This window comes from Amborella trichopoda, chromosome 2 (genome assembly GCF_054954075.1).
Source record: "Amborella trichopoda isolate Santa Cruz 75 chromosome 2, AtrichopodaSantaCruz75HAP2 v2.0, whole genome shotgun sequence".
Lineage (NCBI taxonomy): Eukaryota > Viridiplantae > Streptophyta > Magnoliopsida > Amborellales > Amborellaceae > Amborella > Amborella trichopoda.
The window spans coordinates 66268827-66286635 of NC_142337.1; the positions used below are offsets into that span (position 1 = coordinate 66268827).

The 17809-nt window shown below is 34.3% G+C and overlaps 2 protein-coding genes across 2 annotated transcripts; one reads left to right on the top strand and one right to left on the bottom strand.

The window, feature by feature from the left end:
• Positions 1 to 369: 369 nt before the first annotated feature.
• On the bottom strand, positions 370 to 4230 carry LOC18430230 (uncharacterized). Its single transcript, XM_006840389.4, has 2 exons — positions 3757 to 4230; positions 370 to 1040 (listed from the first exon to the last, which is right to left on the bottom strand). Exons 1-2 carry the CDS (start codon positions 4181 to 4183, stop codon positions 487 to 489), a joined length of 981 nt encoding a protein of 326 aa, XP_006840452.1. The 5' UTR covers positions 4184 to 4230; the 3' UTR covers positions 370 to 486.
• A 9060-nt stretch (positions 4231 to 13290) lies between these two features.
• LOC18430229 (Cytochrome c oxidase subunit Vc family protein) lies at positions 13291 to 15480 on the top strand. The gene is made up of 2 exons (XM_011623591.3): positions 13291 to 13423; positions 15039 to 15480. The coding sequence occupies exon 2, from the start codon at positions 15054 to 15056 to the stop codon at positions 15246 to 15248; it is 195 nt and encodes a 64-aa protein (XP_011621893.1). The 5' UTR covers positions 13291 to 13423; positions 15039 to 15053; the 3' UTR covers positions 15249 to 15480.
• The last annotated feature ends 2329 nt before the right edge of the window (positions 15481 to 17809 follow it).

The window sequence follows — 17809 nt, forward strand, 5'->3', positions numbered from 1 at the left end:
ATCCATACTAACAATCCATCATTCGCCCCCAAAAAATGAACTTTCCACCTACGATCGTCACAAATTGAATTATAATCAAATCAAATTGCTTTGGTTTGGTTACCAATATTTATAGTTGGAGATTACACAATTCAAACAATTATGAATTCGAATCAAACAAAAATAAAGTGCTATAGAACATCTTCTTTTCCAACTGAAATCCCTTGGTATATGAAAGAATGAAAAAGAGCTTTTGTTGTTATTAGAGCAGGATCTACTTTACTTGGTCGAATCTACCCCAAACTTGGGCTTGGCCCCCAACAAGTCATGACTGGTAACTAGTTGAAGCCTATATGCAAGCATAAAACATAGCTATCATGAGGCTTTCAATTTCTATTTTCCAATTATAAGCCCAGTTTTTCCATTAAAATGTTCAGTAACACTAAACAAGAAAACATGAATACCGACCAAATCACTTTTCTCTTCTAAACAATCTAGACCTAGAAATTACAGGGGTGAAAACACAGCCTCGGTGATCAAATGCTTCCTTTGCCAAAGGCCCAACCCGAATAAATGATTCACATAAACCTTGCCATCCTTCACAGTCACCGAAGATGCAAACCTATGCATGGGCCCCATATATCTCTCAACCACAGCCGCCGTCACCCAATCATCCGAGCTCGTGACCACTCGGCAAGAAGGCACAGCCCCAGCCACCGCCAACTTAGTTGGGGAGAGAAGCTCAATACCATCGCCGGTGATCAATGAACCTCTCACTAAAACAACCTTAGTGACTTCCTCAGTTGCTATGTCAACCTTAAAGAGAGCACCACTTGAAGTGTGGAGCACCAGCAAGTAGCCGTTGGGATGGTAAGCTATTCCATTGAGTCCCACCAAGTTATAATACCACTCTTTTCTCTCACTAAAAGCTTTGCTCATTATGGTGGATAGCAGCTCACCCTTTGGCCCAACCTTCCATATCCTATTTCCTTTGGCATCCGTCACATAGGCATTTCCTTCCTCATCTACAGCAACATCATCTGCCAACGATTCTCCATCCTCTGCAACATTGAAGAAAGTGTGTGAATGGAATTGTTTATTAGCACTGACGTGTAAAAAACAAAATGCAACCATGAGAGAGCAGCGTTTGAAAAACTCGGCGTGCCTGATTTGGACTCACCTGAGTTACTCAGACTCGATGGGCCGCCAAGTCAGGAAATGTTTGGAATCAAAATTGCGGAAATCAATCAAGTCTCACCAATTCTTAAAAATTTTATTGTTAAATTTTGAAGGACTCAGCCAAGTTTCTTATGAACTCGGGAGTATGAAAGTTCCTGACTCGGGCTCAGAACTCAAGTGCCCCGACCCTAGTGTCGATCCGACCCATTCTCAGCCCTTAGAAACATAGTATTTGTGATGCTTTTTTCAATCATCCAAGTTATCTCAACTCTTTGGAATGATTGCTTGTAATCTTCTTTTGACCTCCCAGTTCTTTTTTGCCAAATGACCCATATGGTTAAGGGAAGGAGACTTTCCAGATCGTGTGATGTATTTATTTGTGAATTTTTTTTGGAACCAACTTGCTAGGAGAATTAGGATAAACTTGAACAGCTAGTTCATTAGCATTGAATCTCCACAATATAGTTTTGTGTATTACAGACATACTCATTGGTACCACCTTATACACATGACATACATTACTCGATTGGAGTCCCCATCATTGCACCACATACCTCTTTCTTCGAAGGCTGACCACGAGAACTAATCTCGGACTTCGTGGCTCACCCTAAGCCATTCAATTTGACATTTAATGAGCGGGAATAGTTATGACTTCTTTGTGCAAAAGATAAATGTAGTTGTGACTTCTTTGTACAAAAGATAAATGATCACTTTATACAATCCCTTGTTTTTTTCCCTTTGATCTCTAACCACTTCATGTATACTATTTTTGGAACTTCAAATTTTGTGATCAAGGGCTAAAATTGATTTGTATGCCTCCATAAGAGATTCTAGTACCAAAAAAAATGCAACTTCTAACAGAAACCTATGGTGCAACGTTACTTTTGAAGTGAAGCCTAAGCCTCAAAAAACCACACCTTTTTGAAAATGGCTAATACTAATGCATTGCAAAAAAATAACTCACATTATCCTTAAATAAAGCAACAAAGTGGTTGCATTTCATGTAAGCAAAAGGCAAAATAAACAGAATATATGCACTTTTGATGTATAGTTTGAATAAATCGGATCATCTTCACCGCACATCTCAACCAAGGATGGCATGGTTGGCCTGTTCTTTCACTTGAGCACATTTAGTTCCTTAATGTGGTTAAGTGTTGGAATATTTTCACACCAACCAATTGGTATGAAAAGATGCCCTGAAACCAATTAGTGTGAAAATATTTCCACATCTAACCACATTAAATAATTCTTTCACATGAAAACATTATTTAGAAAATATTTTCACACGAAATAAACATTAATGTTACGACTATGCACTTCCACTTTGGATTAAGATAGTGGCAAGGCACTAGGAAAAAGAACAACTTCTACACCATCATTTTTAGTGATGGACAAGGAAAATTTCACATGCTTCCAATTCCCACCATATCTCATTGTATCAAATCTTGAAAGGTCTGAATACTAAAAAAGAAAATTATGATAAGGTTTGGAGTCGCTACTGGGATTCCACATCACACAATTACAAACATAGGAAATACCAAACAATATTTAATCATTTGTACCACACATACAGTCTCTTATAGAATTTTGGTCTAAAATATAGAGAATTTGTCAAATTTCTATAGGAGATTGCCTATTTAACATTTTACCCATGTCTTTTAATTTGATGTTAAAATACCTAAAAAAAACATATGGTCGTGAGTTGGAATACTTCTGGTTAAATAGTTAACTAATTGTCGTGAGTTGGAATACTTTTGAATGAATGGGTAAAGTGTTAAATAATTCATCCCTCATACGTATATAAATAAATTTCCCTGGAGATACTGACAAATTAAGCCCCAGTTTCTCATGAACCTAGTCCCAGTCCACAGCCTACATGATCAAATTGCTTGCTTACTCTTTAGGCAAAAGTACTAAGGATGAAAAGTTTTCCGTTGTATTTTTCAATAGGTTAGGGAGTTACATTTCGAAGGTGTTAAATTGGGAGTGTCAATGATCGGAATGGATTGGATACCACGATGCGGTAATTGGGTGTGGAGGTGCTAGCACCACGACCCCAATCCCTTTTCTAACTAAAAGTTATAACTCGGTGGGATTTAGGCTCTGTTTTTTTTTTTTTTTTAGAATGGAGCCTTAGACTTCACCATGATACTTACAATTTACGATACTACTGCCGAGGCCCAGGCAATACTCAAAATATATATTTATATATATATATATGAGTTTTTATCCAAAAATTAGGTGATTTATGCTGGTGGAAAAGTAGTTTATGCATCGGCAGTGGATGCATAACTGCATTTGTGTCTCCTGAGGTACCAAACATCCATCTCAAAGAGGGAAAATGGATATGGAATTGTGGTCTTTCCAATTAAATTAAAAGTAAAATCAATGATCGGAGATTTTTTCCAAAAACTATGTTTTAGCATTTAAAATTTATTTCATTTTATTAAAATTTATATATACCTAAAAGATTAAGTCCATCTAAAAATTGGATGATAAAGAGGGAAGCAATAGGTAGATATAAGTCCTACGACTGGTAAGAGGGCAATGAAACTCTGGAAAAAATCTTACCCAAGATTCTCTTTCAGATTTTCTTACCTGGCCCCGCGAGAACTGTGAGGAATAGTCGCCGCCACGTGGACAAATCGTACGAGGCGACCGCGCCAAACCGGTTCCCCCAGACGTCAGCAACGGCCACGACGAGCCGATTTCTGGGCCGGTCGATCCTTAATCCAAGGGTCCCATTCCCTCCAAGGTCGGCGTCTTTGACGAGAAGATCCTCTTTGAGAAACGGCGACCGCGATTCTTCATTTTTCGGCACGGAAATCTGACCGATGCCGCCTTCCATGAAGGAGACTATGAATCGACGGTCGTGATCGTCCCATTTGCTGCATTCCCTGAACCAGCCCTGGCTTTGGTAGGGGTAAGAGGTGGCGTTCGATGGGGATTTGATTTCTAGAGCGAGAAGAATAGCCAGTGGGACTGCGGAAATGAGGAAGACGGTGATCAGTGTTTTATATGCCATGAGAGAGAGAGAGAGATGCAAGGAGCCAAGCTACAGGGGGCTTGCTTTTTAAGACCTGGATCGAGAGATGAGCAAGAAGATGATGAAAGGTTGGAGGGAGTAGAGAGAGAGAGAGAGAGAGAGAGAGGTTGAAAGGTTGGCAGGACTTCAGAGAGAGTGGGGGTGTTGTGCGAAGTGGTTAGAGAGGGGATGAAGTAGGAAGGACTCTGGTGAAGAGGGAGACGAACTGTGTTGGGATACCACCAGATTCTTTAACGAAGGAAGGGTGTTGTCTTTTTCGGATTCGGGCACCTACTTTTTCAACTTGTAGGTGAAATAATCATTTTTTTAAATTTGATAGGGCTGGATCACTATCAAAATAAGTGAAACCTGACTTCAAAATTTATAAAAAGATTGGAGTCGGAAAACCTTCAAGTTTATCTTCTTAACCTTACCATTTGTGCCACTTTTTTTTTTTTGGCTTCAAATTTTATAGTTGGTATTGAAACTTGATTTTATAGCCATAATAAAGATTTATAATAGAAAAACGTTTATGTGAGTGCGAGGCTCTAAACAATCAAATTTGATCGCACCTCAAAAATTTCAGTCGAAGGGGTTAGTTTGATGCACAAGCATCCTCAATTTGATCATCTCCACCTCAAGATGCACGGACATGAGAAAAAAAAATGGATTTCAAGTTTTGAAAATAGTGCATCAGGTAATGCATTTTTTTACTGTCAATTTTGTAAGATTTTCAAGTTTTCATGGATCCGCCTGATCTACAATATTTTTTAAATTTTAAATTTTATAATTAGAGATGAAACGATATTTTAAGATTATCACATAAATTTTCATTATTGAAACCACATTTCTCAATACTATTTTGAGGATGTGCTTTATTTTGATTATTTAGAGCCTCAGCTTTATACAAACTGTACCGGTATGTAAACCATCCATTTCACCTTTGAAATAAGTGTGTATGGATTTGCAAGATCTATATCACTTTTTTAGCTTTAAATTTTATAATTGGTATTGAAAATTGATTTTAGAGCCATCGTAGATATTTATAATGCCCAAGGTGCTTTTCAGACAAATTCGAAGACAGTCCCTCGATCAGATTGTTGTGTTGGCCAGTTTGGTAATTTGAGTAAAAAACTAGTCTTTGTCCAATTTTGGCCAGTCTGACCATTCAGTTTTTGTTGGACCGCATTTCTACATATGCAGTCTAGAAAGTGTGAGGCATCCATCTTCAAGTAGGTGTTCCATCTAAAAACAATGGAAACTAACGGTCCAAAAGTTTTCTTACTACATTTATTATTTCTAATTTTTAATTAGTATTATTATTATTATTATTTTCATATTCATGATCTTCATGTTAGAGATTACAAATCCTTAAAAATTAAGTTTTACTATCCATCTCAATTTATTAAGAGGGCCCCTGCATTTCTGTATATAAGGGTTTGGCTACATAAAAACCGGGTCCTAAATAAAGTTGGACAATTTTTTTAATACATTTTATATTTTTAAACTATTATTCATATATTTCTTTATATATTTACAATCACATCCAACAAATTCAACTAATGATCAGAGTAGTTTCAACTAGACCGAACTCTTCAACTTTTCAATGGGCGGTCCGATTTTGATAATATTGGTTGCTGCTTTTATTTAATATTGCTTTAATAGCATAAAAACCCGTAAATTGATCATTTTGATCTCAACAATCATGAATTTAGGAAAAAAAAAACATTTCAAGCTATAAAATGCTTCATTAACATATTTTTTGAACTTTCCACTTCAATAACTTATATATCACGAAGGTATGTACCATTTTTTGAGCTTCAAATATCAAAATCAAATAAAAAATCAACGCTAAGAAGAGGCAGCCAGGGTTAGGGTAATGGGTGTCACATTACATTTTCTAGAGTTCCACTCTCACTAGGTCCAAAATCAATACTCAAAAAACTCTATAGTCTGCTCCACACCTAGATTCCAAGCCATCCAAAGAGTTTCTCTAGCAAAAGAACCACAATTTACTGTGGGTCTTGGGGTTCTTGAAATGACGTTTTATCAAATTACATATTTCTCAATCCCCTAAAGATAAACATCTCTTCTCCCGCCAGTATGCCCTTGAACGTGTTTGTTATGGTGCATGTCAGTGCCTGTGTATTTTGGTGTTTATGGACATAATATTTACGCCTACTCCAATGGACAACGCATTATTATTTGCTTACAATGCTTGGATGGGTGTAACAATCCTAAACTTTTGAAAAAAAAAAAAAAAAAAAAAAAAAAAAAAGGAGAAAATATGCTTATAAATAGGTGATGTTCTGTTTGAGTATGATGGTCCTTGGGGACCATCACTGTTTTCAAAAACTTCTGCTTTGGATTAACTTTTGCTTTGCCTTTATTTTTTTCCTTTGCCCGCTTTTGCCTCCTGCTGCTTGCAGCTGGCAGCGTCCTTTAGCGGATGTGGTTTTCGTACGATAAACGTCTGCTTTTAACGCGACACTTCAGGTATGAGGTAGAGCGTAAGAAAATAATATAATAATACGTTATAAGAATTTAAATAGGGGATGTGAGCACTCCCACCCTAAAACAAAACTTTGAGATCTCTCTCTGGTCGAAACACAGTGAACTTCTCTCTCGAACCGAAATTTTTTATCGGAAGCTCCCTCTTGATATCGTCTTCCTGAAAAGTAGTATATTTTTAATAAATAGTGATATTTCCGTCTAGGATCTTTATTTTATAAGTTTTGTGTGTAAGTGACATCGTCTTCCTGAAAAATAGTCTATTTTTAATAAATAGTGATATTTCCGTCTAGAATCTTTATTTTATCAGTTTTATGTGTAAGTGACCTCATTGTCTCGAAAAATAATCCATTCTTTTTAAAAATAAAATGAAATAATTATTTCTGCTTATTATCGTGAATTTTAGGCGCGATAAATTTTATGCGCACGTGACCTCATTATCATGAAAAATAATATTTTTAATAAAAATTGTGATATTTCTTTCTACTGTTTTGAATATTTAGACATTGTAAAATTCATGTGCAAATGACTGCCTTATTATTTAAAAATTGACATTTTTGCAATTGATTATAGTATTGTTGTGAAATGTTTATTTGTGAATTGATATTCCATAAATTGTAATAATTCCGTATTCTTGAATTTTTATAAGAGTTTTTCTATACATATTAAATTGGCAATTATGCTAGAATGCCTTTACAAACTGCTACCTTTCTAAATTTGAGCCCAAAATATTTGATTGGTTATTTTTGAAATGTTATAGAGAGTGACTGTTATTAATGGTTTAAGTAAAATTCATATTAATGGTTTCAGTGATATGTTGAGTACATGATATTGCTGCTTTCGAATGTTTAAAGAGATTTAGAAATAATTTAAGTATGCAAGTGGACTCATCCGGTTCGCCGGTGAGGTATAAGTGGACCTATCGGGGACGCCGGTAGGGTTTAAGTGGACTCATCCAGTACGCCGGTGAGGTATAAGTGGACCTGTAGGGATTAAGTGGACCTATCTGGGACGCCGATAGGGATTAAGTGGACCCATCAGGACGCTGATGGGGTATATAATCGACCTACTTGGGACGCCAGTAGGGTATTTTGTGAAATCCTTTGAATTATGTACTGTCGTTAAAAGTATTATAAGCATTTCAATTACTCGGATTATACTTAATTATGCAATTATTGAAAGTGAAACTGTTGATGCATTTCTGTTAATAGATCTCATTTTGGAAAATATTGATATCTTTCAATCATGATTATTTTTAGGATTATGATGATCACTTACTGAGTAGCCAAACTCATCAAACTATGGTAAACATTTTTCAGGATGACTGCGGTTTCATTTGTGTCCTCGTCAAGATCAACTTTGGGAAGATATTGTAGTTTTGCTTAAATATTCTTTATTTACTTTGTAAGACCTCGCCACTGTAAATTTGTCCTATCAATAGATGTATATATGTTGTGTCTGTCACATCTCAGGAATAACAGTAATGTAAATTCTTGGGGTGTGACAATTATGGTATCAGAGCAATAGGTTTAAGATTTTTGAGAAATTTAAAAATATTTTCAATAATCAGGTACACAAATTTAGAGGACTAAATTTCTTTAAGGGGGGAAGAATGTAACAATCCTAAACTTTTGAAAAAAAAAAAAAAAAAAAAAAAAAGAAGAAAAAAGGAGAAAATATGCTTATAAATAGGTGATATTCTGTTTGAGTATGATGGTCCTTGGGGACCATCACTATTTTCAAAAAGTTTTGCTTTGGATTAACTTTTGCTTTGCCTTTATTTTTTTCCTTTGCCCGCTTTTGCCTCCTGCTGCTTGCAGCTAGCAGCGTCCTTTAGCGGACGTGGTTTTCGTACGATAAATGTCTGCTTTTAACGCGACACCTCAGGTATGAGGTAGAGCGTAAGAAAATAATATAATAATACGTTATAAGAATTTAAATAGGGGATGTGAGCACTCCCACCCTAAAACAAAACTTTGAGATCTCTCTCTGGTCGAAACACAGTGAACTTCTCTCTCGAACCGAAATTTTTTATCAGAAGCTCCTTCTTGATATCGTCTTCCTGAAAAGTAGTATATTTTTAATAAATAGTGATATTTCCGTCTAGGATCTTTATTTTATAAGTTTTGTGTGTAAGTGACATCGTCTTCCTGAAAAATAGTCTATTTTTAATAAATAGTGATATTTCCGTCTAGAATCTTTATTTTATCAGTTTTATGTGTAAGTGACCTCATTGTCTCGAAAAATAATCCATTCTTTTTAAAAATAAAATGAAATAATTATTTCTGCTTATTATCATGAATTTTAGGCGCGATAAATTTTATGCGCACGTGACCTCATTATCATGAAAAATAATCTTTTTAATAAAAATTGTGATATTTCTTTCTACTGTTTTGAATATTTAGACATTGTAAAATTCATGTGCAAATGACTGCCTTATTATTTAAAAATTGACATTTTTACAATTGATTATAGTATTGTTGTGAAATGTTTATTTGTGAATTGATATTCCATAAATTGTGATAATTCCGTATTCTTGAATTTTTATAAGAGTTTTTCTATACATATTAAATTGGCAATTATGCTAGAATGCCTTTACAAACTGCTGCCTTTCTACATTTGAGCCCAAAATATTTGATTGGTTATTTTTGAAATGTTATAGAGAGTGACTGTTATTAATGGTTTAAGTAAAATTCATATTAATGGTTTCAGTGATATGTTGAGTACATGATATTGCTGCTTTCGAATGTTTAAAGAGATTTAGAAATAATTTAAGTATGCAAGTGGACTCATCCGGTTCGCCGGTGAGGTATAAGTGGACCTATCTGGGATGCCGGTAGGGTTTAAGTTGACTCATCCGGTACGCCGGTGAGGTATAAGTGGACCTGCAGGGATTAAATGGACCTATCTGGGACGCCGATAGGGATTAAGTGGACCCATCAGGACGCTGATGGGGTATATAGGTGACCTACTTGGGACGCCAATAGGGTATTTTGTGAAATCCTTTGAATTATGTACTGTTGTTAAAAGTATTATAAGTATTTCAATTACTCGAATTATACTTAATTATGCAATTATTGAAAGTGAAACTGTTGATGCATTTCTGTTAATAGATCTCATTTTGGAAAATATTGATATCTTTCAATCATGATTATTTTTAGGATTATGATGATCACTTACTGAGTAGCCAAACTCATCAAACTATGGTAAACATTTTTCAGGATGACTGCGGTTTCATTTGTGTCCTCGTCAAGATCAACTTTGGGAAGATATTGTAGTTTTGCTTAAACTTTTTTTATTTACTTTGTAAGACCTCGCCACTGTAAATTTGTCCTATCAATAGATGTATATATGTTGTGTCTGTCACATCTCAAGAATAACAGTAATGTAAATTCTTGGGGTGTGACAATGGGTGACCTATCAAATAAATAAAAAAGTTTGCACAAGGTGTCAACTTCATGAAGTAAGACTCACCTCAAAAATATATGAATAAAGATTGTGATATCCTGAGTATGGAATGAAAAATGGTGACTATTTCTCTCTCTCTCTCTCTCTATATATATATATATATATATAAAAGATGCTGAAAAGATCCTCTAATTGATCTTATTGACCTCCAAGATATACATATATGGAAAAGGAAAAAAAAAAGAATTTTGAGTCTTAAAAAGAATTTCAAATTCTAAAATGGTGCATCTTGAATATATTATATAGACCATACATTTTTATGCTTGTAAATCTGCTATATCTACAACATTTTTTGAGTTTTAAATTTTGTAATTAAATGTTAAATAGACTATCAGGTCATTACTAAAATTTTAGCTATTAAAATTATCTTTTGACAAGGATTGGAGATGTGTCGTATTTGAATTGCTTAAGGGTGACACCATATGCAAAACTCGCCCTTAAATAAATGAACACTAAGCAAAACAGTACGTTTCTTGAATCAATGATTGACAGTATTTTATTTATGTAGCTCATTTTGGTTGGAAAATGACATGACATGATATGTCTTTAATTAAGGTACTTCCCTATTTTCATGACAACTCAAACTGTGTACGAATATAATTTTGCACAAAATTATGCCGGAACTTATACATATATTCAGATTTAGGGAAAATTATTGAAAATCTCCCTTGACTCTACTTTCTGGATATTCTCTCCCCCTCATCCCAAATAATTTTTAAAAAACACTAAAAGAGAAAAAATTCCATACATCGAGGGACGCATTTCTACATTTGCGCCCCTTAGGTATAAAGCATCCATCTTAAAGATATATGCAAATGGATGGTCTATCTAAAAACAACTAAAACTAACACTCCAAATATTTTTTTATAAAATTATTATTTTTAATTTTTAAAAGTTATTTATTATTTTATACTCATGATCTCCATGTTAGAGATTAGATATCCTTAAAATTAAGTAAAAAAATCTATCTCAAAAATATATTTTTAAAAGGGAACTCATTTCTAACTTTGTCCACACTAAAAAACCCCAATCTTCACCCCCCCCCCCCCCCTCCCGCTCCCAGTCAAAAAGATGATAGATTCATGACCAAAATTCCCCTCTTCTCCTTATACCCACATTTTCATAGTGTCGGTCTGGCAGTCTTTCATGTGGTACGACACTATGAAATCAATGTGCCAAATTGGTACAACATATTTTTTGTGTTAGACTGAACTCATTTTTCGGTCAAAGGGAGTTATTTTGGTCCAAAATAGAACACTTTTTTTACTTTGGGGTATTGGCAAAAGAAAACCATATTGAGCTTCATAGAGTGGTATAAAAAACATAAGGATGAAGATGCTTAGAAAGTTGAACTTGGGGGATTTCAGTAAATTTTTCTAAGATTTATGAATCGACGTCTATCTACCTAGTTGTCGAGCATAATAACATCACAACAATTGTTCTAATCTCTATTTATTTGGTTATATATATATATATATAAATTGGGATTATGTAGACTATTTATGTTTGAAAAAAGTTTATATAAGGATGCAACCTTATAATGTAGAACTATGGACACAACTCAAAAATCCATCGAAAAATGTAATTTTAATGTTGAAAAACCCTTTGATTGATCATATCGACATCGAGATGTATGACCATGAAAAATGAAAAGATTTTAAGTCTCAGGAATAGTGTATTTTACAACATATTACACCGTCCATTTTCAAGATTTTCATATGTTTATAGATCGATTCTAACCATTTTTTGAAATTTAAAATTTTATAATTAGATATAAAAATAAATTTTGAGATAATCTTAAGAACATTTTACATCAAAATTATATACCATGATAAAATTTGAAAGTGCACTTTACCTCTACAGCTATGGATGCATCCGTATGCCGACTGCACCCTTTATATTTTATCTTTATTACAAAAAAGTTTTTCTAGCATTCAGATGCCAAATTAGATGGCTTGGGGTATCGTATGAAATTTAAAAAATTTCCAAAAAAAGAAAAGAAAGAAGAATATCTTTTTGTATACTTTCTCTTTTGTAAGATTTGTCTAATCAATCAAAATAAATGGGTATGATTTATCAAAACAGGCCAAACATTTGACCGATTATTGACCGCATCCAATTTTAGCTTTGCAACATATATCAACCAAAAAATTATTATGTGGTTCCACCAACCGAATAGTTGGTTCTATCTCGCCTTTATGATTCCAAGACAGCCATATTATTGGTCAGTTTTATTTTTTATTTTTAATAATAATAATATTATTATTATACTTCCATGGACGCCATCTTAATAATCAGTTTTGTTTGTTCAATATTCCTAAATCTATGAACCACTCGCTTGTTTTATTTCAAGACCAACAAACGAAAGGAATTGTTTGTTTATTATCAACACTAAGTCACTAATCAAAACCTGATCTATCCAATGAATCTACCCCAAATTTTGACGGATGAAAATTTTCTTTTTATTAGCCCGCTTTTGCTGTCCAGAAAGTGTAAAGCATCCATTTAAAAAGGGTGCGGTTTGTATAGAGCCTAGACTCTAACAATCAAATTAGAGCCTATCTTCAAATAGAGTCGAGAAGTGTAGTTTCACTACTGGAAATCCTTGTGATAAACTTAAAATATATTTTTACATTTATTTATAAAGTTTAAAGGTTTAAAAATAGTGTAGATCGACATATCTACGAACATTTGAAAATCTTGAAAATTGACGGTCAAAAAATGCATTACAAAATACACTATTTCCAAAACTTGAAATCCATTTTTTTCTCATGTCCATGCATCTTGATGTTGAGATGATCAATTTGAAGATATCTAGACATCCAAACAACCTCTTCTAATGAATTTTTTGATAGAGTCTCAAATTTGATTGTTTAAAGAGCCTCGGCTCTATGTAAACTTTTCCCTTTTAAAAATAGATGCAAGTAAGTATTCCATTTAAAAACAATAGAAACTAACGATCCAAATGCTTTCTTACTAAATTTATTATTTATAATTTTTAAAATTTATTTATTTATTCATATTCATGATCTTCATGTTAGAATTATATGTCCTTAAAAAACAAGTCTTAAAATTGATCTAAAAAATAGATTTATTAAGAGGCCCGCATTCGTACGTATGCGAGCTTGGTCGCATAGAAACCGGGTCAATTTTCTATCGTTTTCACGCAGTAAACCGTTTCTATGAGTTTAGAAATACATCACCTCTTAAAAAGGGCACACAGAGAGCAGCCCTACCCATCTCATTCTCGTACCTTTCTGGGTAAGAGTTTATTCTCCAATAATTTGTTGCATCAATTATTTTTTTGAAAAGTAATTTATTCCATCACAGTAATCATCTTCAAATCTGATCCTATCGTGATTTTACAATTTGATTTTGATATTTTTAACTGCTTGATCATCTTTTTTTACCAGTCTTTAGTTAGTACGTCATGAAATGGACATGGTGGTTGGGGTTTGTTGGAAGGAGAAAACTTGTTATCAGATTCATTTAATTTACCTAAATGCATGCAACTGTAAGTTTTATGTAGGTATGAATGCACTGATCATCCATACATGTTATTTAGTGAATCACTTGCAAGTATTTACTGAATAGTTTTGTTAGGCTTCCAACTGTTTGTTTTTTTTTTTGATGCAGTAAAATTTATAAATAAATTCTTAGATTCACATCTGTAAAATACAATCTAGTCTCGAAGTTTTTAGGCTTGAATTCAAAAGAAACCGTATACTTTTGGTAGGGACTCAAATCTTTTTTTAATAAGGAAAATATTTGTGAGCTCTACCACTGCAGCAGGCTCGATTAATTTCTTTGAATGATGGTACAATCAAGAATCTCGATGTACAATACAAGACGAAACCATTTTTTTTTAAAACAAGTCCACCTGGTTGAGTCTATCAGAGCGGTCCACGTGGCTGAGTCTATCAGAGCTTGGGTGGTTCCTGATGTTTTTCTTTTGGACTAGGCTTCCTGCCTATTCCGAGTAACTCGGGCAAGTCCGAGTTGAACTCACTGAGTTTTCGAACGCCAGATAAAATACTTGTGCCTAAAAATAAATACTAGGTTGTTTAAATTGAAATGCCATAAATAACTATTATCGATAAGTGTCGGTATTGTCTTTGTCAAACACTAGATAAACCACTTGTCCCTATAAATAAATACTAGGTTGTGTAAAATTGAAATGCCATAGATAATAAACATCGATAAGCGTCGGTATTGTCTTTGTTGAGAAGACTCTTATGAGCTGTAAACAAGGAGGCCATGGGGCTTAAACCCATGGCATTATCTATGGCATAGACTCTTGCCATAGACTCTTGGCAAAGAGAAGACTCTTATAAGCTGTAAACAAGGAGGCCATGGGGCTTAAACCCCTGGTGATTTTCTTTAAGGATTCAAAATATTTCCATGTTGTAGTGGTGATCACTTCAGACAAAACTCCTGATGCTGTACGAACTTGAATTGTTGCTCTTTCATCAAAGCTTGGCTTCTATTGATAATATTTGGCTTAATAAATGGTGGCCCTTTAGTGATCGCTATGACATTCACTTATTCAAATAGTGCAAGAAGGTTATGTGAGCTCAATGATACTTCATAATAAAAAGAAAAAGAACGGAAAACCAAGTGGGTATTCACTAATTTTGAAAGCTTCTTCATAGTACTGCCTTCCATGTCATGATAAGAGTACAAAAATGTGGGCAATGACCCATTTTTTTTATATAGTTAGGAGGGTAATTTAAAAGTGGAGATTTACATGAATATCTAAATTGATTACCATTTATTTAACTGTAATTGATTAATGTTTGGTCATGTTCTACCTTATTATTTTTATTTTTAAAACTGTCAACTTTGCCTTTGTCATGCTTTTCACTCAATTTTGCAGAAGAAAGAGGAAGCAATGGCTGCACATAGGATTGCCCATGTTGCGTATACTGGACCAAGTATCATTAAGGAGATCTTCTATGGCATGACACTCGGCCTGCTGGCTGGGGGTGTTTGGAAGACTCACCACTGGAACGAGCAGAGGAAAACCAAAGCTTTCTATGACTTGCTTGAGAAGGGTGAGATCAGTGTCGTCGTTGCAGAAGAGTAACCTCTCTCTCTCTCTCTCTCTCTCTCAAATTTCTTCCCTTCCATTATTTTTCTACTCTCAATTGCTTCCAATTTTTATCCAAGGAATTGGGCCTTGAGTATATGGCTCGGGTACAATAAAAGAGCTGCTAAAACCCATATTCTTCATCTTTATTTGAATTGTGACGATGTGTTAGCCTGAAAGTAAGGGCTGAGCCAATCTTGGCAAATAAACAGAGGCTTTCTTTTTGAAACTCTAACATTCTACCTTTCACTCTCTATGAAAGATACATCATTTTTCTAGCATGTTGATGATAAAAAAGGATGAAGTGCAATGATTGAGGAGTGTTGGTTTGGCACCGGTCAAATGGCACAGTTGTGAAATTTATAGTCTTATGCATTGATGTTAAATATTTGAGACGTGATTCGAAAATCACTTCTCTGACTCGCGAATCACTGAGGAGGACCAGAACGGAAGGCGGGCGATTTTGGGCCAAGAGACCCGGAGTCACTTGAGTCTCCAGGTTATCTATTTTTTGAAAATAATTATTAACATATAGCCCGGCCCGGGAATCACCCTATTTGGATTGGGGGTATCAAAATTGGACATCTGGCCGGCCCAAGTCTAAGTCTAATTTTTGAGACATTGTTCGACAGGCTGCGAGGTAAGTTATTTGATAACTGGATTTGGAATATCTTACCTCCCAAGTCATGGGCTATTCATCACCATCGTCATTATCATCATTAGAGCTTTTTCAACTATTGGGCCCGGCTACCGTATAAGTTGGTAAGTAGTCGAAATGATTCTCTGACAATGATGAAGTAAACAAAAGGGTATTGATCAGGTGGGTGGTGTCTCTTGAAATTATGATGGGTCCTTGTTCACCATTGGATCCTTAGGCAGGAGGATCCCGACCATTGAGTCGGTTATTGGACAATGGTGATCCCCCATTGCCCACCTATCCAAGGATGGACGAAAGGGGAGAGAGGGGAGGGGGTAGGGAGAATAGCCAATCATTTCCCATGAGCGATATTTTAAGATGAAAGAAGGTAAAGAGGAGATGGGAAATGGTAAAAATGTAGGAATTGGTCTTGGGTTTGAGTGTTTAGCCATTAACAATGCTATATATTAAGGTTGATACTAAAAAAAAAAGAAGCAAAAACAAAGCTATTCATAAAACACATGCCCAATGCCCATTTTTAAATACTATTCTCTTCTGATTCGCATCTGCACTTCCTTGTTTGGTTTGGCCACAAAATGTGATTGTAGTTCTGTAAAGCACTTGCGTCTGCACTTCCTTGTTTAGTTTGGCCACTAAATGTGATTGTAGTTTTGTAACCCACTTGTGGGGAATTGTCTTGCAACATATTTGTCTCTGTAATGGTTGTCTAGTTTTCTGTTCCGCTGTTTGGGAAATGCCGCGAAAACACCACTAAATCCTCACTGAAGATGGCTTCAACTGCATTTAATATTAGTCATAATGAACTTGCTTGGTGAAGCCAAACTCGCCCAAAAGCGTTTCAGAACAAAGACAAGTAGAGAGGGGAGGGGGATGATACCTGGGAGCCCAATGTTTAAAAGGATTATCTACAAAGACAATATTTATCTTTTGTATATAGAGATCACCATTATTTTTATCATTTAAATTTCAAAATGGGTGGTTATAAGAATTTTATGGAATAGACACAAAGTTCCAAAACAAAATTTCAAAATGGGTGGTTATAAGAATGTCATGGAATAGACACAAAGTTAAAAAACAAAAAATCTCTTACGTCGTGATTCACCTCAAGCCATCCAATTTTACATTGATTGTAACTTTTATGTACAAAAGATAATGAAATTATAACCATGTTAAAAACTTCTATATTTTCTCTACGGGGCACCTGAAAATCAGAGAAACATATTACAAGGAAATATGAGATTTACATATTTGAGGAAACATATTTCCTTGTAATATGAGATTTACATATTTGGTACACTCACAGGTAGGAAATATGAAATTTATCAGGTAAAGAAATATGAGATTTACCAAATGTTCGGGTACTCAAATAGGACCTTTATCATGTTTAAGTACACTTTAACTGTAAAAAAATGGAAATAAATTATACAAGATTTCTCAAAATATATGAAAAAGAGCTTCCCCCTAAAAATCTCTAGCTAACATCTAACAAAAACTCCAAATTGGTGGGTTGTCCTCCCCAAAAAATCTCCAAAACGTGGGTTGTCTCAAAATATTTTTGAGATCTCCCTAGAATAGATCATAATGATTTCTAAATCTTTTGGAAAAAAAAATGATTTTTTTGGGATTAGGTTTAGATCGAGATAAAAAAGTGATAAATTATATTTTATATAAATTATAATGATTAGTCGTTTGAAAAAAATGATTTTTTGAGATTATGGTTTAGATACAGACAAAGAGAGATAAATTACTTACTATATATTAGTTGTAATTTTTTTTTTCACATTGCCTCCTCCAATATCTCAATCTAATTTTTAAAATACTTTATTATTTCACATTAATTTTTTTTTTAAATACATCACCATATACTATTTAAACTACAAATTAACGATATTTAAAGGTT

What these genes read in the sequence shown, in the direction of transcription:
- LOC18430230 (XM_006840389.4), bottom strand. Translation starts at nt 4,183, where the DNA reads ATGGCATATAAAACACTGATCACCGTCTTCCTCATTTCCGCAGTCCCA. An exon ending in CACAGTTCTCGCGGGGCCAG is followed by an intron (nt 1,041 to 3,756) that starts GTAAGAAAATCT and finishes TCAATGTTGCAG; the next exon opens with AGGATGGAGAATCGTTGGCA.
- LOC18430229 (XM_011623591.3), top strand. Translation starts at nt 15,054, where the DNA reads ATGGCTGCACATAGGATTGCCCATGTTGCGTATACTGGACCAAGTATC.